Raw genomic sequence first — 22,987 nt, 5'->3', positions numbered from 1 at the left:
TCACGTTAGACCTAATTAAACTAAAATGTTATGAAAAGCGGCTATACTAAACTTATAGGCCTAATCAATATTCTGCTCGTATCGTGACCCCCCCCCGATGGCCTATCTGGTAAATTATTGTCTGTACGAGACCAGTGTATGGTGCAAAAAAGGTTGGGGACCGCTGCCTTAGACTGATGCGCCTCTCGGGAGCCCAAAAGCTTACACAGCTTTTGAAAAGACCACCTGACATTTAAGCATGTTTGGTGGGATCGAGTTTTCGCCTTCCATTCTGACATCACCATATTAATTAGTTAATAGACCAATAGGAAAAAGAGTTCCAGACCTCTCTGCCAATAACAACACATTTTCAGCTTTCCCCTCCCACTCAGACCACTCCCAGACACTTGTAGCAAAATTCTGTCTTGAGAAATAACTCTTTGCTTCAGAAGCTATTTTGTTTCTTTTGGACCATTTTCATTGAAAACAATCACAGTAAGGTACTTAATTGTTACCCAGAAATGATTTGATATTGATATAAAAACGTTTGCATTGGACCTTTAATGTGAACAATGTTGAAATTCATGTGAAAGAAGGCGATTGAGACTGACCAATTCAATGATTTTATTGCCCCTGGATCAGCAATAAATTTGAACGAATTGTTGAGTAACCAGTCTCTTGTACAATTCTCTTGTACAAAGCAAGGTAGTCTAATCAAAAAAAAATAATCATTGTAAAATATGATATAAATGTCCAAAACAAACATGATTAATACCAATTAAGAGGATATATATTGTATATATTATAAAGAAAGTATTTCCAAGATCATTTTTACTAGGCTGCACACCAGGTGCTAGAAAAAGGTACATTTAAAAATGTTGATATGTTGAAAGAAAAAGCCAAGACAAATTTAGATATCTACAATACTCTCTCCATGGACTTAAACTAATTTAAATTTAACAAATCAATTACCCCGAAGATGTGAGCCCCGTTGAACTTATCAAAATTATATTTTATAGATCAATTAAACGTGACTAATGTGGGTCAATTCCATGTGAAATACAGAGCTAATGTCTTCAATTATCAAACTTGAAAGACCAATGAGGTTGGCCTCCTGAGCAAATTTCTAAGCATAACATTTCATGTTTCTCTCTGTCATTCTAGTCGTCTTTGCCTCTAACCCTAAGCACTTTCTGAACCATCTTCTTCCACTCTCACACAATATAAATATATACACAATTTCTACCATTCACATCTCCTTTCGTGTCTATTGCACTTGTACTTTTGTCCTTCAGTCTCAGACTTTTTCCAATTTCAACTGTCTCTTTGCCCTCATAGGTTGCCTTACCATTGACTGCTTGAAGTTTCTTCAGTTTTCTCTGGCATACATGATGCCTTTTTCTACCTGCCATGGTGGTGGAAATGCTCTCTTTCAAAGAGAGCTCCTGGAAATAGCTTTCCTATGTTGTTGTTTGGGTGACTTCGGGGAATTGTCCTGCGGAGGCCATGGCAGCTTAATTAGTCCTCACCTACTTTTAAATGATTTTTGTGGGGAGTGGGCTTGTAGAGGCCACACAACAGGTATCTTATTACTATTTTGTTTGTTCTCGTCATTTGATTTAATAAATTATTTTTCAAAGCTGTCCTTTTCAGTTGAGCCTATGCTGCTGTGAATTCCTCCAATCGAGTTGCTCTGAGGTGATGAGTCAGTGGTAAGTGTCTGTCCATATCCATTATCGTAGTTCCCTTTGGAGTTGTTTGTAGTGTGGTAAACAGCACAGATGTCCATGGAGAGAGACATAGTTGCCAAGGCTGGAGGAGACAGAACAAATTATTATTCAAAACAGTGAAGCTGATTCCACAATCATGTCAAACTTTTTATTGCTTAATTTGCAAACAGAGTACAACATAATTGGTGTCCTGTGTGCAGACACAAACTGTAGGAGCAAAAGCATTTTATTTTTTAACTAGGCAAGTCAGTTAAGAACAAATTCTTATTTTCAATGACGGCCTAAGGAACAGTGGGTTAACTGCCTGTTCAGGGGCAGAATGACAGATTTGTACCTTGTCAGCTCAGGGATATGAACTTGCAACCTTTTGATTACTAGTCCAACACTCTAACCGCTAGGCTACCCTGCCGTCCCCATTCAAGCACTGCTTACCAGTTCACAGCCAAAATCCACTTACTTTGAATTCACCTTGGTTGGGTGATATGTGCTTTACCTTCATTTATTTTGGCAGTGCTCGCAGCAGAAACAGGATTTATGGAATTCTTTTCTGTCCTCTATTAGAGCTTCCATCGGCTAGACCCTCCTCTGACACACAGTGCAACGCTCCGACTGGGGAATTCCAGTCTGCCAGAGAAAAGTTATCATTCTAGTATTTTTACACAACATACAATGACTCAATAATATTAAGAAATGTTATCAAGGCATAATTGTCATGATCATGCGTAGTATAAGCTGAGTGTACAAAACATTAGGAACACCTGCTCTTTCCGTGACTAGACTGACCAGGTGAATCCAGTTGAAAGCTGTGATCGCTTATTGATGTAACCTGTTAAATCCACTTCAATCAGTGTAGATGAAGGGGAGGAGACAGGTTAAAGAATGCTTATTAAGATTTGAGACATGGATTGTGTATGTGTGCCATTCAGAGGTTGAATGGGCAAGACAAAATATTTAAGTGCCTTTGAACTGGGTATGGTAGTAGGTGACAGGCGCACCGGTTTGTGTGTGTCAAGAACTGCAACGCTACTGGGTTTTTCATGCTCAACAGTTTCCCATGTGTATCAAGAATGGTCCATCAACCAAAGGACATCCAGCCAATTTGACACAACTGTGGGAAGCATTGAAGTCAACATGGGCCAGCATCCCTGTGGAACACATTCGTGACATTGTAGAGTCCATGCCCTGACACCTTTAGGCTGTTCTGAGGTCAAAAGGGGGGATGCAACTCATTATTCCTAATGTTTTGTACACTCAGTGTATATACTCTGTATATGTATACCAGCCTGGTCTCATAGACTAGATGTAGCATAGTCAACGTAAATCCGGAACACTCAAATAAGTATAAGATGTTACGATATGTTAAGACCGATGGTTACTAAAGGCAAAAAATTAAAGTAGGGTGGATGGTCGTGTGGATGGGCAAGTCTAGCATCAAGTTCAAATCTCATCATGAACTACTTTAGCATTTTAGCTATTTAGCTATTTTTCAACTACTTACTATTTTTTAGCTTCTTTGCAACTACTTAGCATGTTAGCTAATCCTTCCCCTAACCCTAACCTTCACTCTTTTAGATAACCCTTCCCCTAACCCTAATCTTAACCCTTCAATTTAACTCCTAAACCTAACCATAACCCCTAACCCTTAGCCTTGCTAACATTAGTCAGCTAGCTAGTTTTGCAAATTCGTAACATATAGTACCTTTTTTTTTTAATTGTAACATATTTAATATTTTGCACATTCGTAACATATAATACAAAATGTAATTTGTAATATATCATATGAAATCGGTGATGGACATCCACAAATTAATACATATTGTGCCCTCGGATTTACATACAGAATAATACAAAATGCTCTGAGACTAGGTTGTGTATATACATCTTCAAACAAGTGCAATCACATTAAAGATGAAATCAAAAAATTATTCTCAGAAATCTCAAACATTCTTTACTGATGGCAAACAGTATTGACCCAAACTTGTACTTTGTGTTGAATTTTATGGTCAAACATGAATGCTGGTATTTAAATAGGATATGTGTGATTCTATTCCATAATGTCCCTCATGTTATCATCATATCATGCTTAGCTCTTGCTCTTTTGCCATGACTCATTCATTGAAGCATTAGTTCTTTGTCCATTCACAATAATCTCTCTCCATTTAAAATCAGGCACATGTAAAAATGTTAGGTCTCATTGAATATCGGAGAGGGCATTTTTACATGCCATTATATCCTGTTAGTTTCAAGTCCCATCATGCAGGCAGTACAACTGTCTTTACCAGTAACAACGGTCTTTGTTTGATGTGACACAACATGTGATGTTCTCTCCTCCGAAACATTGTAGCCGAGACTCTTGAAAACACTCTCACTCTCCATCCATGTTTTGTGGAAATTCCTCAGCAACTCTTCAGTGGAAGCCTCTTCCGGGGATTCAGACGGCGTCACCTCAGACCCCCTTTTTTTCTTTACCACGTCAGCATATGAGAAGGGGGCATGGTGGGTTATTGTGCTCTCTGAGTGCTGGGAAACAGTTGTGCTGCTCAATGATCCAATTGTCTTGTTGCCGAATTCATCTAAGCTTGAGAAATGCTCTGTGACTGACTTTTCAGAGAAGCCCGTTGGGTCTGCTGACATGTTTTGCACTTCTTTCTGGGAAGGCAGGGGCGAGATCTGCCCGAAGCCCCTCTGTGTCTCCTGGGTGTTATCCTGCTTTGAACTATCTCTAGTGTTTTCACTCAGGTTTGACTCCAGCTCCTCCTGTTTATTTTTCTCCCCTTTGAAGGAGGGACTTTGCTCAACCATTTCAAAAACATTTTTAATAGCCTTGATGTCAAACGTTGGCATCTCTTGTTCTTGAATAACTGTATTTTCAGTCTCTGTATATTCCATCTCACTTCCACGTCTTTCTCTCATTGTGATAGGCTTTCTGACGTAAACTTTATCTTCCGGTGTTTCAAATTTGTTGACTAGTCCTGACAAGTCCACCTTTGGAAGGTCCTCCTTCTCGTTCTCTTGGTTTTCTGGTTTGAGCTCCTCCATGTCTGGACCCAAGCGCTCGGGGATATCAATGGGATCCCTTCGAACGTACGTCTTATTTACCTCAGCTTTATGAGCCTCTTCAAAAAACTCTCTCTTGTCTCTCACTGATGTAGTTGCTGCTAATGAGTTTGACATTTTTGAAGCTTCCATCAATTCTTTATCAGTTGACTTTGCAGATCCCACTATTTCAGCATTGTTCTCTGTGACCTTCTCATATGTGCTTTGTGTGTCATCCTTACTCTCTTGGTTTGTTGTTGTGTGCTCCTCCCTGTCTGGGCCCAAGTGCTCTGGGATGTCGATGGGATCTTTTCGCACATTGGTCTTATTTACCTCAGCTTTTTGAGCATCTTCAAAAAACTCCCTCTTGTTTCTCACTGACATAGTCACCATTGACGAGTCTGACATTTCAGAAGCTTCCATGACTTCTTTATCCGTTTGATGGAATGACTCTTTATCTGTGACCTTTACATCAGCCTTTTGAGCCTCTTGAGTGACAATTGTTGTGTCTGACACTTCTGAAGCTCCCTCAGCTTGTGCCTCAATTTTGATCTGCCGATGGAATGATGCAGGGGATTCCACAATCTCAGATTTCTTTTCTGTGAGTTGCATAGGAAGTAAAACTGGAGGCGGCGTCACCCCACGGGAAAGCTTGGCTGTAGTATCTTTTAGCCGCGCCAAGTTCTCTGCCCTAGAGAAGGTGGGAGAGGGTGTGGCCCTATTGATGCGTGTTGTAGGAGTTTCCGATTTGCGAGGGGGAGGTGTTGGGGGAGTGGCTGGTCTGTGCGTTTGGATAGGTGATGGGGTTATTCTCTGAGGAGAGTCAGTTCTCCGGGTAGATTCAATGGTAATAAAGGTTGGTGAGGGTGAGCGCATCCTTAGTAATGGTGAGGGTGAGCGCATGGATTTTACACTCAACTCTTGCATTTTGCTTTCATGTGATGTTGCTTTGCTTTCCACAACTTTCTTTTGACTTTCAACTTTCAAAGAGCCAATACTTATTTTATGTATCCTTTGAGTTGCACCACCAACAATGATCTTTTTAGAAGTAGGTTCACACTCATGCCTCTCCAGATTAGTGTGGATCCCCTCTAAACACATCAACTTTGCCTTTGCTAGTTTTTTCACATATGAAACAATTTCTGTAAGCTTTTGTATATTATGCTCAACTGCAGTTCCCTCCAAATAAAGATTTTCCTCAGGACCAATGAGCCACTGTGGAATAGTATTGAGCAGTGTCTTCACAGATTTAGAATCTATTTTTCCTGAAGCTCCCTCTAACTCTGTTATATGCGAGATTAACTCCTGGGCATGTTCTCGTCTTTGAGAATCCTCAGTGCTCTCTGTTGAGGTCCTCGCAGGTTCCTTTCGGGCTGACATGTTTGTCATTTTTCCACTTTCCACTTTGACTGGAACATTTCTGTACTCTTCCTTTGGTTTCTCTTGAATCTGTTGGCTTCCTGTCAACTCTTTCTTCTTTTGCGATGGCTTGACCTGCTTTTCTACTTTAACTGTTCCCTGTTGCTGGACACTTTGATGAACTTTTCTTTCAACTTTGCTTTCAGTGATAATAACTTCCTTATGTACCTGGATCTGCTCCTCTTGATGGGCTGTTTGCATCTCCTGACTTTGAGTGGAACTTTCAGAAAGAGATTTAGTTGATTCTGTGGTGGCAGCTGCATCTTTAGCTTTTGACTTCTTCTTCTTCTTCTTTCTTGCAGAAGTTGGAGTTGCTGGTTGGTTGTCTTTAATAGCAGGAGCTTTCTGACTGCCCTCCTTGACCTTGACGTCAGTCTGGGCATGTGTTTGCTCACTAGAAACCTTCAACTTTGTGTCTTCCTTTACTTCCACCTTCACATCCTTCACCTGTGAAATGTTTTCCGTCTTAGTTTCATCTGGCTGTTTTGTTTCTTTTACTTCTACTTGCTTTTCTATCCCTTTGGCCTTCTTCTTTTTGCCTGATTTGACATTAGTTTCTGGGGTTAACTTTTCTACTTTGATAGGTTGATTAGCAACCTTCTCAGGTGCTTGTGATACAGAATTGTCATTTTTATTTTTGTCTTCTGAGGTTGATTTCGCTGCTTTGACATTTGTTTCTTGGGTTCCCTTTACTGTTTCTTGAGGCTGGTCAGAAACCTTCTCGGGAACTTGGGATGCAGAATTATCCTTGTTCTTTTTCTCCTCAGATTTATGAGAACCTTTATTTTTTACATCCTTCTGGACGTCTGTTTTTGTTCCTTGAGAGTAAACTTTGAAATTTTGAACATCTGCTTTTGTATTTTCAACCTTTTTAGCATCACTGGATAAGATCTGGAATTGAGAGCTACTTACAGCAGAGTGTGAGTGCTTGGCGGATGCTGAAGTTACCTGTTGTTTAGTTGCAGTAACTGTCTGTTGCTTTGTGGAGGAAATAGATGTGGTCTGGTGCTGAACTGAGACGACTTTGGATGTCTGATCAGAGACAATATGCTGTTTAGTTGCAGAAATAACCGCAGATTCAGGGAGATTTTTCCCATATACAGCAGAGACCAAAGTCTTGCTTGAAGGAGTATCTGAGATTTGTGCCTGCTTGGATAAATCAGATGATAGTGTGTCTGACTTAACATTAGTCATAGTCTTTTCAGCCACGTCTTGAGTGAAACCAAACGCCATGCTCTTTTTTGATTGCTTCATACCTGCCTCCTCAGTGGAAAGCATTTCAAGGGCAGCAGTGACTGACTCATGCATGAAAATGGGGCTCGGTGTAGCAGGTGGTGTACTATCCACTTTCTGTTTTCTGTACTTTTCCTCTGCCTGTATTAATGGAGTTTTGAATTTAGTGGATCTCATGAAGGGAGGAGGAGAAGGTGGAGGAGTAAATCTTATAGGGGCGACGTAAACTTTCTTTAATGGTCGTGGTGATTCTGGGGGTTTTGGGATTTCAGACAAAACAGTTAATTCATTTTGAGTTTTGCTGATTTCCAACACAGATTTGTTGGCTGTGGTTGTATGTTTCTCCGAGGTTGCCTGTTGAATTTTCTGAATCTGACCGGTTGGTTCAAGTTTCGAGACTTGATGCAATGCAGGACCTTTCACCTTTTTGACCATCATTTTTGTGGCTTTTGCTGGTGATGGATGAGGTGTCTGGTATGGCATAGAGTCCAGTTCATGCTGCGAGGGAGGGGGTGGAAGGAAATCCTGTGGTGGCGGAGGGAAATGATCAGGCTCAGAGTCAACAGGTGGTGGGGGAGGAGGAGTTGGGGGAGGAGGAAGGTCCAAGTCCAGCCTATTGATAGAGGATGCTGGGGTTAGGGATGATTGATCGTCACATGGTGGAGGTGGGGGAGGGAGAGAAAGTTCAGACTCAGACAATGTCCGTGTTGGGGTATGAACATTTGTTTTCACTTTGGTTTTATCTAGTCTGATCATACCCTTTCGACTTGAATTAAGGTTACGGAACTTAGTCTCCAAAGTTTTAATGCCATGGTTTTGAGTGATGGTCGTGTGTTGCATTACTGTCTTTGATTGTTGAGTAGTCTGTGATTCAGATGCATTGGTTGCGGTTTGAGTTGAGAGGGATTGATTCTCTTGTGTTGAGCTCTCAGTTTTGGCCGAATTAGCTGTCTTTATTTTTTGTATGTTTCTCTGTGCTTCAATGCTTTGATACTTATTTTTAAGTGTCTCACTCTCAGCTTTGGTTGCAACAGAACATTCAGGGCTACCTTGCTGTGAACGCGATAGAGGGCTTCCATGCTGTGAGCGCAATGGAGATTTCACAGGGACTTTGACCCTTCTAGCTCCCACTCTGATTTTAGGAGCTGCACGCTGAGCTGATTCCAGCAAGGATTTGATTGTGCCTTTAACGTCACCCTTTATCACCTCCTCTTTCTCTGGTTGAGTTTGTTCCTCCCCCGTCTCATGCACCTCATGTGTCTCGTAGAGTGACTTAATGGACATTTTCACATCACCCTCGAAGCTGGGCCTTCGTGTCATTCTTGGAGAAGCTGGAGGTTCCAATAAGAGCTCAATAGTGCCTCTCACATTTCCCTGAACATCTATTTCCTGTTGACATGTCCTTCTGTCATTAGTAGCATCTCGTAAACACTGCTTTGCTGTATGAATGTTACCCTTTACAATCTCTTCCTTCTCGATTGCCCTGACTGTTTGCTTTGCCTGCTCCAGGGATTTTAAGGTACCTTTGATGTCTCCAGGAACTAAATCTTCGATGACAACTTCAACTTTGGAGGTTGCAGATTTCTCTAGGGACTTCAGTGCCCCTTTGATGTTGCCGTGGACAATCTCTGTCTTTTCCACCTCTTTGGGCCGTCTATGGGCACACTCAAGGTGTCTTCTGGTTTCGTGTATGTTACCTCTCACCACCTCCTCTTTCTCTACAACCACTGTCTGATTTACAGACTGAGACAGTGAGTTCATAGCTGCTTTCAAATCACCCCTCACAATTTGCTCTTTTTGTAGGCCATCCAGTGAGTGTGTGGGTTCGCTCATGAAAACCTTGACGGATTTGCGAACATCTCCACACACTATGTCCTCTTCAACTACCGTACGCTCAATTTGTGCTCGACTACTGCCAAGAATGAGCTTTGTCCCCTTTATATCTCCTCTAATGATCTCCTCTTTCTCTATCTTTTCAGGTGGAGTCTCATCTGGCTCTACCTGGAGTTGTTTGAGATAGTCGAGCGCCCCAGATTCAATGCATGTGGAGTAAAAGTTTACGTTTCCCTTTTCTGTCTCATCCACCTTTATCCTCATCTGCTCTTGGTTTTCTGGGTTGGATAGTCTTTGGAGAGCATTCCTTATATTGCCTTTGATTATATCCTCTTTGTCAACACTGATGTCCTCTTGTTTATTTAGAAGAGAATAAATAGTCATTTGCACATCTCCCTTCTCATCCTCTTGAAGGAGTATACCACGTTTAGCAGATCCTCCCTCCTTGAGAAGATTGTTTACAGCTTCCTGGATGTCACCTCTTAATATTTCCTCCTTTTCCACATTGATGCCCCTCTCTTGGTTGAACAATTGATGCACTGTTGTACTGATATTACCCTTCTCCTCTGACTCTACCACTACTCCTCTCTCAATTGTTTCCCGGCGGTTCAAAAGATTCATCATAATGTTGTTCAGATCACCGCTGATAATTTCCTCTCTTTGGATCTCTGGGGAATCCGTATTCATTAGCTGGTATTTTGCCATTCTAACGTCCCCAATTTCATCTGCTTCAATGAGTATTCCTTTTGAATTAACCATTTTCTGGCTATAAAGTTCCTCAAGGGTTCCTTTGATACTTTTACCTAGGATTTCTGACTTCTCAACACTGTTCTCATTAAAGTCATGGAATGGAGTTGTTTCAAACAGCCATGTTGTTGTCTTTACATCGGCTTTGGGGATCTCCTCTTGAACAACTACTGTATTGTCCTCATCTATCTCCTTTATATGGTCAAGGGGATTCTGTTCAAAGAGCCACACTGATTGTCTAACATCTCCCTTTAGGACCTCCTCTTTCATGACGGTTTCTATTAAATTCTCTTCGCTCTGGCTACGTATTTTATCCATTGTTTGAGTTTCAAACATCCATTTGGCTGTCCTGACATCACCTTTTTGGATTTCACTCACATTAACTGTTCGCACAGACTTCTGTGACAGCTCATCAGATTCAAAACGCTGTTTATTCATTCTAACATCTCCTCCTTGAATATCTTCAACGGTTTTAACTGACATTTTTATGTCCTCTGCAATCTTATCAAGAGGTTGTGTTTCAAATCTCCACTTGGCTGAAGTAACATCTCCTTTCTGAACATCCTCCTGTGTGACAGATTTGATTATATAGACCTCATCTGTATCCCTGATAGAATCAAGAGGCTTAGTTTCAAACAACCACCGGGACCCGATCACATCACCCTTCAATATCTCCTCGCTTGTGACAGTGGTGACCTCATGATAATGACCCTGTTTGTCTTGAATGGCATAAAGAGGCTGAGTTTCAAACATCATGGTGTAGTTCCTTACATCCCCTTTCTCTTCCTCTTCACGGGTGATTTTCTGCAACTTTGTGATATCGGTCTCTGTCTCTGAGGACACCTCCTGGATTTTGTCCAAGGAGTAGGTCTCAAAAATGAAACGGCCTTTATCCACATTACCTCCTTGTACATCCATCACAGTGCGGGTCTCCAGAGCCTCGTCTTGGGTATCATGTATGGCATCTATCGACTGGTTCTCAAAGAGCCATTTGCAGTTCCCCACATTTCCTTTCTGGATGTCCTCTGATTGTGTAGTTTTGAGCATTTGCATAACCTCCTCAGATGTTGAGGTCATGATATCAGAGGACTGGTTCTCAAAGATATACTTGATTCTATTCACATCTCCTGACTGAATGTCTATATCAGTAACCTTCTTAAAACTTTCATCCTCTCCTGTGATATTCTCGAGTTTTTCTGTCTCAAATAGAAAACGAGCCATTCGTACATCTTTGCCCTGGACATCTTCTTGATTTACTGTGCATGTTTGTAGAACAGTTTCGGTTTCATCTCGGATAGTGTCCAGTGCCTTTGTCTCAAACAACCATGTGCAGGTTTTTACATCTCCTTTGTGTACCTCCTCACTCTCATTTTCACTCTTCAACTCCTCCTTCTCGTATGGGACATTCATTAGTTTAGTCTCGAATAACCATTTACCGGTTTTAACATCACCTTTTACAATCTCAACACTTTCCTTGGTTGTAGTTTCCTCATCTTCAATATTGCTGAAGTATTTAATTGCATCTAGAGGCTGTGTTTCAAACAGCCACTTGGCAGTTTTAACATCACCAGACTCAACTTCTTTGGATATTCCTTTAATAATTTGGTAATTACTGATACTTTCATCAAACTGGTCAATGGGGCGTGTTTCAAACATCCATTTGCAGCTTGTTACGTCTCCCTTGACAACCTCTTCCCGATGCACTGTTTTCACTTCATGGTAATGGCCAGAGCTGTCTTGCATGGCGTACATTGGTGTAGACTCAAACAGATGTTTGTTAGATTTCACAGAGCCACATGTTACACCCTCCACGAGTATCTTTTGAGATTCATCCCATCTGGTTAAGTCTGTGGTTTCAAATATTTGCTTGTAGTTTGAGACATCCACTTTATCGATTTCCTCCAGGTTAATGGTTCGAACGACCTCCTTCTTTTCCTCTTTAATGTGCTCCAGGGGTTGACTTTCGAAAACCCACTTCTGGTGTCTCACATCCCCCTTCTCTTCATCAAGTCTCACCATTTTTTGTAGTTTCCCAACCTCAGCAAGGTCTTTTAAATTGTCAGCTGGAGCAGTTTCAAAGTAATGTTTAGCTGATCTGACGTTGCCTCTGACAATTTCCGTCTTTGAAAAGGCTCTAACATTTGAATCATCTTTCAAAGTGTCCATTGGCTGAGTCTCAAATACCATGCAATTCTTACGGACATCTGCATTGTAGCTTGTACCTTCCTCTTCAGTCAGATTTTCAAAGTTCACAGTGCGAATAGTCTCCTTCTTCTCATCTCTTATGTTCTCTAGTCGTTCATTCTCAAACATCCATTTTTGGTGCCTTACATCACCCTTCTCTTCTTCAGCTGCCACTACCTTTTTGAGCCTCCCTACCTCATTGATATCCTTCAAAGCTGCCTTGGGACTAGTCTCAAAGAAGTGTCTTGCAGATCTAACATTACCGCCAATAACGTCTTCGATAGTCAGGGGTCTCGCATTTGAATCATCTTTCAGAGAATCCATTGGCTGAGTTTCAAACGCTAAGCAATGTTTTCGGACATCAGCTCCGATTATCTCTTCCTTTTGCAGCGTCGAGCTTTCCCATTCATCTTTGTTAATGGAGTCTAAGGTCTTTGTCTCAAACAACCATCTACCCCTGTAAACATCTCCTTTGTAGTTGTCTTCCATGGACAGGCTACACACAAGTTTCACTGGGGCAGGGAGTCTATTAGTCATGTCCAGGGCTTGAGTATCAAAAAGCCAGGTTGATGTTCTAGTGTCCCCCTTCTCAGTCTCCACTTTGCGTATAGATGTTATCTCCAACATCTGGCCCGACTGTCCCATGAGGACGCATATAAACTGAGTCTCAAATGTGCTTGTGATCGTCTTCACTTCTCCCTTTATATCCTCAAGCGCTGACCTCAAACTCAGGAGGTGACTGTCATCAATGGTCTCAGTATGACCTAAAGTTTCCATGTACTGATATTCAAGCATGTATATGGTAGAGCTGCCATCTTCCTGGGTAAATACTATCTCTTTGGTTAGCTCTTCATCGCCATGCATTTTGTTCAGGGTCTCCATAGGCTGGTTTTCAAACAACCAGGCTGCAGCACGGACATCTCCTTTGTCCAACTTATTGAATCTGTTTCTATATTTAGTTGAAGCTATGTTGTCTGATCCCAACGTGTCCATGGGCTTGGTCTCAAACATCCATGCTTTGCTTTTTACATCACTCCCAACAATCATCTCCTGTTCCATGTTTTGGTCGTCACCCTCATTTGAGGCGTCGTCTTTGATGGCATCCAGAGGTTTGTTCTCAAACATCCAGCGCATTGACTGCACCTCCCCTCTGAGGATCTCATCCCATTCCAGGTACTCTTCTTCTGGGCTAATGCAGTCGTTGGGGCTGCTACCGTTATCCTCGTATATATACCTGGTCTCCCCCGTGAACTCCTCCTGACTCCCCTGTCGGGTGTTCTCATACTCAGCCGCATCACTATACATCTCTATGTTTTTACGAACCTCAGGATGGATATGCTTGTAAAGGCGCTTCAACTCATACTGGTTTCTCTGCCTGGAGTATTCCTGTCTACTGAGTGGACGTTTAGAGGGGTAAGCTGATTCCGGAGGCTCAGGTGAGTAGTAGCACTCTACTGTTATATCTGGACTTTCTGATGGGACCTGCAGTAAGTCTGGGGGTGGAGGTGGGAAGTACTCTAAGTCTTCTGGAGGTGGCGGAGGGAAATATTCTGTATTCTCGTAGTCAACAGCAACAGCAGATGTGTCCTCTATTGCTTCAGTAGCAGAATCTTCCCATATCTCACTTGATGAAACATTATGTATCTCACTTGATGAGAAATTCTGTAAAGTACTTGACGATAAATTGTGTATCTCACTTGTTGAGACTTGTTTTTGTGATACATTTGAGGCCCACTGAGACCTATTGATGTCAGCTCGGCCAATCTTTTTGGGAAGAAAATAATGATTGGGGTCATTAGAGGTCCCTGACATGTTTTCAGAAACCAAATTGAATGCAAACATTACATGTATATATAGCATGCCAACTGTTTGTTTGTCACTAATTGTCAATATCCAGTCTCATTGTTATTAACTGAGGGATTGGTGCCTGACATGGTTTAATAGAAGAATCTTGATCATTTTTAAAACAAGCTAAGAAAAAACGTCTTGTAGTGTTATTAAACAAGCTGTATTTACATATTAGCTACACTGCAACAAATTTCAATTCAAAGTTAATAACTTGTTTGACAATGGTGATAAAAAGCAGAAGGGTTTGTGTGTAACCTAAGCCAAAATGATGCAGTTTCTGTCCACTTAAGTAAAACGGGTTTAAGACAAGCATGTCCAATTACCTTCATTGGCTTGCTTGGGGTAGCTTCCTCGATGGTTCTCTCAAAATGATCTCTCAATTCCTTGGTTGTAAGTCTAGGACCTTCCTCCTCTAACAATGTCAAGAGGACAAAGCAGCATACAGTGCATTCAGAAAGTATTCAGACCCCTTGATTTTTCTCACGTTTTGTTACGTCTCAGCCTTATTCTAAAATGTATTACATTGTTTTTCCCCCTCATCAATCTACACACAATACCCCATAAACAGGTTTTAGACATTTTTGCAAATGTGTGTGACACTACAAGCTTGGCACACTTGTATTTGGGGAGTTTCCCCCATATATCTTTGCAGATCCTCTCAAGCTCTGTCAGGTTGGATGGGAAGTGTCGCTGCACAACTATTTTCAGGTCTCTTCAGAGATGTTAGATCGGGTTCAAGTCCAGGCTCTGGTTGGGCCACTCAAGGACATTCAGAGACTTGTCCCGAAGCCACTCGTGCGTTGTCTTGGCTGTTTGCTTAGGGTCGTTGTCCTGTTGGAAGGTGAACCTTTGCCCCAGTCTGAGGTCCTGAGTAGTCTGGAGCAGGTTTTCCTCTGTACTGGGCTCCGTTCATCTTTCACTCGATCCTGACTTGCCACTGAAAAACATCCCCACAGTATGATGCTGGCACCGCCATGCTTCACTGTTGGGATGGTGTCAGGTTTCCTCCAGACGTGACTCTTGGCATTTAGGCCAAAGAGTTTAATTTTGGTTTCATCAGACCAGGGACTCTTGTTTCTCCTGGTCTGAGAATCCTTTAGGTGCCTTTTGGCAAACTCCAAGTGGGCCGTCATGTGCCTTTTAATGAGGAGTGCCTTCCGTCTGGCCACTCTACCATAAAGGCCTGATTGGTGGAGTGCTGCAGAGATGGTTGTCCTTCTGGATGTTTCTCCCATCTCCACAGATGAATTCTGGAGCTCTGTCAGAGTGGCCATTTCTGGTTCTCTATCACCTCCCTTACTAAGGCCCTTCTCCCCCGATTGCTCAGTTTGGCCGGACGGCCAGCTCTAGGAAGAGTCTTGGTGGTTACAAACTTCTTCCATGTAAGAATGATGGAGGCCACTGTGTTCTTGGGGACCTTCAATGCTGCAGACAGTTTTTAGTACCCTTCCCCAGATCTGTGCCTCGACACAATCCTGTCTCAGAGCTCTATGGACAATTCCTTCAACCTCATAGATTGGTTTTTGCTCTGACATGCACTATCAACTCTGGGACCTTATATAGACAGGTGTGTGCCTTTCCAAATCATGTCCAATCAATTGAATTTACCACAGGTGGACTCCAATCAAGTTATAGAAACATCTCAAGGATGGTCAATGGAAACAGGATGCACCTGAGCTCAATTTCGAAATCTCATAGCAAAGGGTCTGAAAACTTATGTAAATAAGATATTTCTGTTTTTTGTTTTTAATACATTTGCAATCATTTCTATGAACCTGTTTTGCCTTTGTCATTGTGGGGTATTGTGTGTAGATTGATGAGGAAAACATTTTTAAAATCCATTTTAGAATAAGGCTGTAGCGTAACAAAATGTGGACAAACGGAAGGGGTCTGAATACTTTCTGAATGCAAGATTCATCCATCAACCTCATATGATTGAATTAAAAATACTTTTAACAGTGTTATTTATCTTAATGATGTGCATACTGTAAAATATGACGAACATAAACTGTAGTCACATCCTACCTGCTTCATTGTTATGGTTGTTTTCATAACTGGAGGCCAAGTTTTCTTCATGTGTGACCTGTATCAGAATGGCAGCCTATTAGGACAATTTCCACATGTAAAGCGAATCTGTGTTATGTAATGACCATTAACTGAATTGATCAAGCTTTTTAGAGTTAATCCACTCTCTACTAGGTCTCTTGTTGTCAGCGTACTGACCGTGGTCAGTAAAGATCTTTTCTCTAATGAAAAAGTTTTTACAATTGTTAACACATATAAGACATTAACGTCTGGGTTTTCAGCCCAGCTTCACTGTTGTGTGATGACTCAGAGGTATCCAGAAGGTCTACATGTACCTGTTCATCCTGATGGGAAATAGCCTGCTGAGAGGCTGGGATGACTTCCCTGGAGCTGCTCATCATTCTCAACTCAGAGTTCAATTCCACTTCCTGTGAGATCGAAGACATTGGCTATCACATAAAGGCACACACGCGCACACACACGCGCACAGGCACACGCACACAGGCACACACACACACAGGCACGCGCACACGCTCAGACACACACACACACACAGCAGGGAATGGCTCACACTCATTGACAGCCCAGCGCAAGCAGCAGCGGCAGTGAGTTTAATTAATGCTCAAACAGTAGCAGATAGAGTGTGCATCACTGAGAACAATATGGGATAGAAGCTTGATAATTAGATGGCTTACTGCAGTTAAATTACACTAATCACAGACAAAGAGAGAATGACAGACGAGAAGGGACGATTCCATGGATGGTTCACCTTAATCAAACACAGTAGCTTCACCTTAATCAAACACGGTAGCTATCACAATGAATACAGGGACAAAGAATACTTCATTTGTTTCATGCCCCTTTGTGTCACTTCAGCTGAGGATTCCAAGCTATACACATAGTGGCAATTAAAGCAGTAGCAATGTGAGTGTGAAATCCAGGGGTCTTTGACAGACACAGGGATCTGTATTCTTCTCCATTGCCAAGTTGGCCAGCACTGTCTAGCAGTGCATCAAATGAAATCTAACATCTGTACTTTAAGCCTTTGGAGAAAAATCATGCAGCAGCAGGCACCTCCCCAGCATTTTCAATAATTGACTATTCGCCCAGATTAAGGGTCACTCCCTGAGTGAGTGACTTACACTCGGCAGGGGACGTAATGCGGGCAGGGACACAGTGGTGCGGATGGATGGATAGCTAGATTGTAGGCTGGGATTTAACCAGCGTAGGTCATACCACATCTGCGCGTTCCCCCCATGCACCGCATGCCTGAGATTAGCCTGCATTAATTACAGTACCTGCACCTCTCTGTGGCGGAAGAGGAACTGGGTGACGTTGTGCGATGTGGCAGTTTCCTGGGTCTCAAATTGTGCCCTGATGCCGGCGAGCCCCCCAGGCACGGAGCAGACCTCCGACTCCTCCATGACCTAATGAAGCGGTGAAACATCATTAGCTGCCTGCATGTCTACATGGCCTGGGATCAGACTTATGCCTGATAGGCCTATTGAACTTGGGTTTCATTGCAGACTTCTGCAAATTCATAGAAAATACTGGAGCAGCCAGTACTGAGACTGCAGAGTGTTTACACACACAGATGCACACACACACACACACACATGCCCATTTCAATGTAGGCCTCCTGACACCATGTGGCATTATGTTTACACAATGGCAGAGCAATCTTTCTAGTTGCTTGCTTTTTGGGGGTGGTGCGTCACAGCATGTTGTCCAGGCAGATAGTTGTTTTGCCCACCCTGCAGAGTAGAGTTGACAGCTTTTGAGGTCTAAAACATGACTAATGGGATCCTGCAGGGGGCACAGATTGCCCATTGTGTTGCCTGTCTGCCCTTGTTTCCACTCTGAGCCCCATGAGAGGAGTCATGTTTCCGTGGGTCTGCAGGGCCACTGAACTCTCCCACTGGTCAGCTGTCATCACTTTCCACTAACATAGCACCACAAAGCCATCAGTGGCTTTCACAACAATCACAACACTTTGACTCTTTCTTTGCATGACTGCAACTGCTTTAGAACATGCTCGGAATTATCTACTGTGAATACCAGAATTATGCAGCCTCATTCAAAATGTGGAATAAATTACTTCTAGACTGCAAAATCTAACGTCCCAAGTCCTTACAGTCACACTAAACATGGCAGGGTTACCAGGGTGGGCATGACGAAACATACAATTAATCTAAAAATGATGTAGTTGGCTCATTACAATGGACACTAAAAATATATATTTAAAAAAATCTTATCACCTACATTGTTAGCGGCTTCTATGGTTAGGTATGTCAGTAAGTCAGGTAGTACGACCTAAAACTGGTCATTGAAGAATACATCCATAAATGTATGACCATATCTTTATAATGTATTGTGTGTGTCTGCCTACCCCGCTGGAGAAGATGTTGTCATGCTGCTTGGAGTCAGCTGCCTGCTGGTACATGGCCATGGGTACGGTCAGTGGATCCTGGTGTCAGTGGATCCTGGTGTCAGTACCTACTGGTGTCAGTGGATCCTGGTGTCAGTGGATCCTGGTGTCAGTGGCTACTGGTGTCAGTGGATCCTGGTGTCAGTGGCTACTGGTGTCAGTAGATCCTGGTGTCAGTGGCTACTGGTGTCAGTGGTTACTGGTGTCAGTGGTTACTGGTGTCAGTGACTACTGGTGTCAGTGGATCCTGGTGTCAGTGGATCCTGGTTTCAGTGGCTACTGGTGTCAGTGGGTACTGGTGGTCAATATATCCTGGTGTCAGTGGATCCTGGTGTCAGGAGGTCTTGTCAGTTGGTTCCTGTCAATGGGATCTGAGTCTTCAGAGTGAATCCTGTTCCTCTGAGTTCATAGCTTCCTCAGGAAGTCCTAACCTGGTAGTTACACCTGCGCTGCCAGCAGCTAAGGGAACAACCGTCATTAATTATAACATTTACCCAACAGTCTATGCTATACACAATCACATGGTTGGACTATTTCACTAGTAGAGCATTTAGGGCAATGTGTTGTCTGTGACCAGCCTTGCGTTTCAATGGGGGCGATAATACGCTTGCTTATGAAAGAGGTGCATTACATGGAGTTGCAGAATATCAATTGCCCCACAAGCCGTCTGATCTCGCGGGTTTACATGGATATTCGCTTCGCAAAGCGCGTGAGATCAGGCGGCTTTGCAGAGCTACAATATCAACACCTCCCTCACCAGTTCAAATAGGGGACACAGATTTAAGAGAAGGAGATCTATTTTGTAGCTACACAGTACATTTCTAAAGGGTACAGTGCAATCACATGGCATGCTTTCGACTGTTAACATACATTAAATGATTGCAAACTGGCGACAATTGTTTTAATATAGCTGAAGACCTTACAACGAGTTTACAGTCCAATCTTAAAGCACAGGGATGGGCAGTATGTTCGCTTTATGTGCCATTCTGCCATTTGGCATTATTTTAAAGGAAGGGTACATACACAAACATCCACATGAATGACTGGCAACTGAGCTTTGAAAAGGCTTTCAATCTTTAAATCTAACATTGACAGTAGACTAGAATTTTTTGTTCTGTAATCAACATCGTGACATGGAGAGTGGGTGAAGTCATTCTTTGTTGTAACCGTTTCTTATACAGCGACCATACACATCCAGCAGAAAGGGAATTCACAGTGTTTCCCATGAGGGTGCGCAGGTGCTCTAGTGAATGAGACAGTCCCTCTCCAACACAGGAGCATCATTCAAATCAATTACAGCCGTCCCAGTGGATGGTCAATTAAACAGTGGGAGAATAAAGATTTATGTTTGTCGGTGTGCTGTAAAACATGGTTATGGTAATGTTTCCCTGACACCCCAAACTGTTTATAACCCACACAGAGTGCACATTAGCCTTGGTGCTGAGCCAGCATGGACACCTCATGACATGTGATGGGGGCATACTTCAGCTCTGGTGGTCTGGTTTTAGGGAAGCATGGATGCACAGTTTCACGTTTCACTACAGAGGCACTAAAGATAATTTGGGGTTTGTGGAACATACACCACCGTAAAAGCATCACTTTGGAATCACGTAAGGGACACTCATTAAGAGGAATGTCCTAATTCATGAGTATTTCAGTTTTTTTTAATTGGCAGGCTGTATGAAGCCTAATCAGCATTAATCAAATTAAAAACAGATTCAACGTGCATTACACAAAGTTGGATCTCTGTACAGCCACAAATGGTTGCTTTCTCAAACTGAATGAAAAATGAATAGACTGGAGATGATATTTCACTTACATAATATGAATGACAGGAAATTACAGATTGAATCACTTCAAATCAAACTGTATTTCATAGCTTTAAATGCTGTGAATAATATTTTTTTTAATCTGAAGGATATGCATACTACCTTGAAGCCACAAATAGGCTAGTCACTGTTACACTTATCTATTTGTGCTCTAAACATTCTATAAACACATTGAGACTTTAAACGTTTGATCACCCAGGAGGACAATGAAAACCTAATGATAGTCCTGCTGGGGATTGATGCTGTTGATAAGTACAGTATCATAGGATTGTGTGGACAAGACAGTGTTGGGGCAAAGCTGTAACTGACCATCTATTTTAGCCTAGAGGCATGATCAGCATGCTAGTGTAAACCTATCAGCCTGTCAAGAGGGATGGGAGCAGGACAAGCATAGCCACCTCCCAAAATAAGATACGTTTCGCCCTGGTCCAAAACCATAAATCCAGGTAGCTTCAACATACCTGGCGCCATAGGAAATGTTTTCTTATATCAGATATAGGAGAAAGTTCAATTCCTACCATTGCCTTTGGCAACTGGAGGCCATGTAGCTATAGTGTTAATTAAGGATTTTGGAAACTTTAAGGCCCAGAAATGTGTCAACAATCTTTGGATATCTTGTGACATGTTATGTTCAGTTGAGAGCTCACATAACAGGAAAGTGAAGTAATCTAGGCGCCAACTACCTGCAAAAATAAATCCACCCTATTTTAAACTTTGGAGTCCTGCAGAGTCGTATTTCTCAGTGAGAGCTGGAGACAAACTGGGAGGACAAGATTTTTAAAGCTTGGAAGACCCATTTCCAGACTGTCCTGTTTTGGACTTACAGTAATATGTAAATAACATTTTTTGTGTGTCTGAGGTCACACCTACAATGTTCTTACATCCACACATCAAGTGAGTTTAATTGTATTTTCCATTCAAAACTCTCAGTAGTCTATGGCAGTAAGAACCTTCTGAGGAACTGTTTTCAGACAGACAGGAGCCTTGCTTTTGGTATGCAGAGCTCAAAAGCTATATTGAACTCAGCTGTGGTCTATGACATCAGCACTTCTGCTATCTGCGATTATGAGACAAGGAATGACAGTCTGTCCACTTGGGCAATAAGGCTACAGAGGCGAATCCAGTATTTTCCAGATAAAAATGCAGTTCACATTACTCAAGGTTAGCTTACTGTCTGAATCCAAAAATATTTAATTACAGTTCTACTGGCCCTTGGGAAGTTCTGATTTGCCTGTTACTTCGCAAGAAAGGACCTCAAAGACAATGTCTGGTCTGTGAGGAAAATAATAAGGCTTTCAAACAGCACAAGAACATAACCTTGCCCCTCAGCTCTCCTTCTAACTACTAGTTATGTCCATGCATTAAATAACATAATCGAATACTGACACATAATGAAAACATGGGAAAGGAGAACTAAAGCACATTTTTATTTCTCCACTGCGAATATTAATTCAACTGTTCTGCTTCCTAACATCATATTAATGACTGAAATCAATGAATACTACATGACTCAGAAAGCCTATGATGTGCAAAAGTAGCAAACGGAGCCATTTATGCATGCATCAATGAATCACTTTTGAATGGCTTATGAACAACAACATTAGCTATGTAGAAGTCCAAGACCACCCAACCAACACAGACAAAGTTGCTCCAAGACGCTTCTCCACCTACCAGGTCTGTGAAAAATAGAAAAATGCAACTCAGTCGATAGAATCCCACAGGAAGGCCACTGAAACCCCTGGCCCGCAGGGCGTCTTTCCTTGCCACAAGTCAAATCCCTTTTGGCGTTGGAGTCCAGCTCCAGCAGTACGTGATCACCTCTGTCCAACGAGCAGACAGTGACAGCTGATTTTATTTTAGACCCCCCCCCCCCTCCCGTAAGATGGGCCAGAGGTGCTTTTTTTAGAGGGTGAGGCCTTGGTGCCTTCCATGTTGAGTCCGGGGAATCTACATGTGAATACTTCCTAGGCCACCCTCTTTTACAGCCTACTCTACTAATAAATCCGACCACTGCAGTTTCATCATCACAGATTCCATCATAGCTCACTGTCCACTCTGTAACTACAGCTGTCATCATGACCTATTTATACACGCCAAAAACATACACATTCAGTCATATATCTAATGCTTTAGGTATCTCTACCGTTCTACAGTCTTAAATTACCCCTCGCAGCATGAGCTGCTCGATCCAAGGAAAGTGCTGCTCATTTGAATGATAAGTTACAGTTAGAGAGAAATCGGACCCATGTGATGCGTCATCCAGGGGTTTGGAATGGGGTCAGCGGTGATGTAATACCAAAGGCAGACATTGCAAGAGACACCTGAGGTTCGGAGAGCTCTCGCTCCTCTCACTCCTCTCATTCGTCCTCTTTAGCCCAGCTGGAGAGCAGCGGTGCTAGGCTGACTCTGCTATGCCCTGAAGGCCGGGGATGTGTGGAGGCCAGACGTGGCAGCCATGCATCACCGCAGGGCCCGTTTACCCCATGTGTAACCCACACCCGCCTCTCTATATGTCACCTGCCCTAAAGAACCCCGTCTGACGCATTCCTACCGCCGCCACTCTACACGGAAACCTAAGATCTTTCGAACACAACACTCTCCAATGAATCTTGATCATGGAGACAGCCTCAATTCATTTGACACAGGACGCTTCTCGTGGCTTGAGTAAATGTCCAAAGAATAAGTCACATTACTCT

General features: G+C 42.5%; 1 protein-coding gene across 1 annotated transcript; it reads right to left on the bottom strand.

Moving 5' to 3' along the window:
- Positions 1–434: 434 nt before the first annotated feature.
- LOC109866383 (xin actin-binding repeat-containing protein 2-like) lies at positions 435–22,092 on the bottom strand. Its single transcript, XM_020455035.2, has 9 exons — positions 21,963–22,092; positions 18,424–18,921; positions 17,333–17,461; positions 16,370–16,462; positions 16,035–16,092; positions 14,333–14,421; positions 3,989–13,925; positions 2,203–2,333; positions 435–1,791 (listed from the first exon to the last, which is right to left on the bottom strand). The coding sequence occupies exons 2-8, from the start codon at positions 18,481–18,483 to the stop codon at positions 2,242–2,244; spliced, it is 10,458 nt and encodes a 3,485-aa protein (XP_020310624.1). The 5' UTR covers positions 18,484–18,921; positions 21,963–22,092; the 3' UTR covers positions 435–1,791; positions 2,203–2,241.
- Positions 22,093–22,987: the final 895 nt, after the last annotated feature.

This window comes from Oncorhynchus kisutch, linkage group LG2, assembly GCF_002021735.2.
Source record: "Oncorhynchus kisutch isolate 150728-3 linkage group LG2, Okis_V2, whole genome shotgun sequence".
Taxonomy (NCBI): Eukaryota; Metazoa; Chordata; class Actinopteri; order Salmoniformes; family Salmonidae; genus Oncorhynchus; species Oncorhynchus kisutch.
This window is presented reverse-complemented; position numbering and strand designations above follow the sequence as displayed.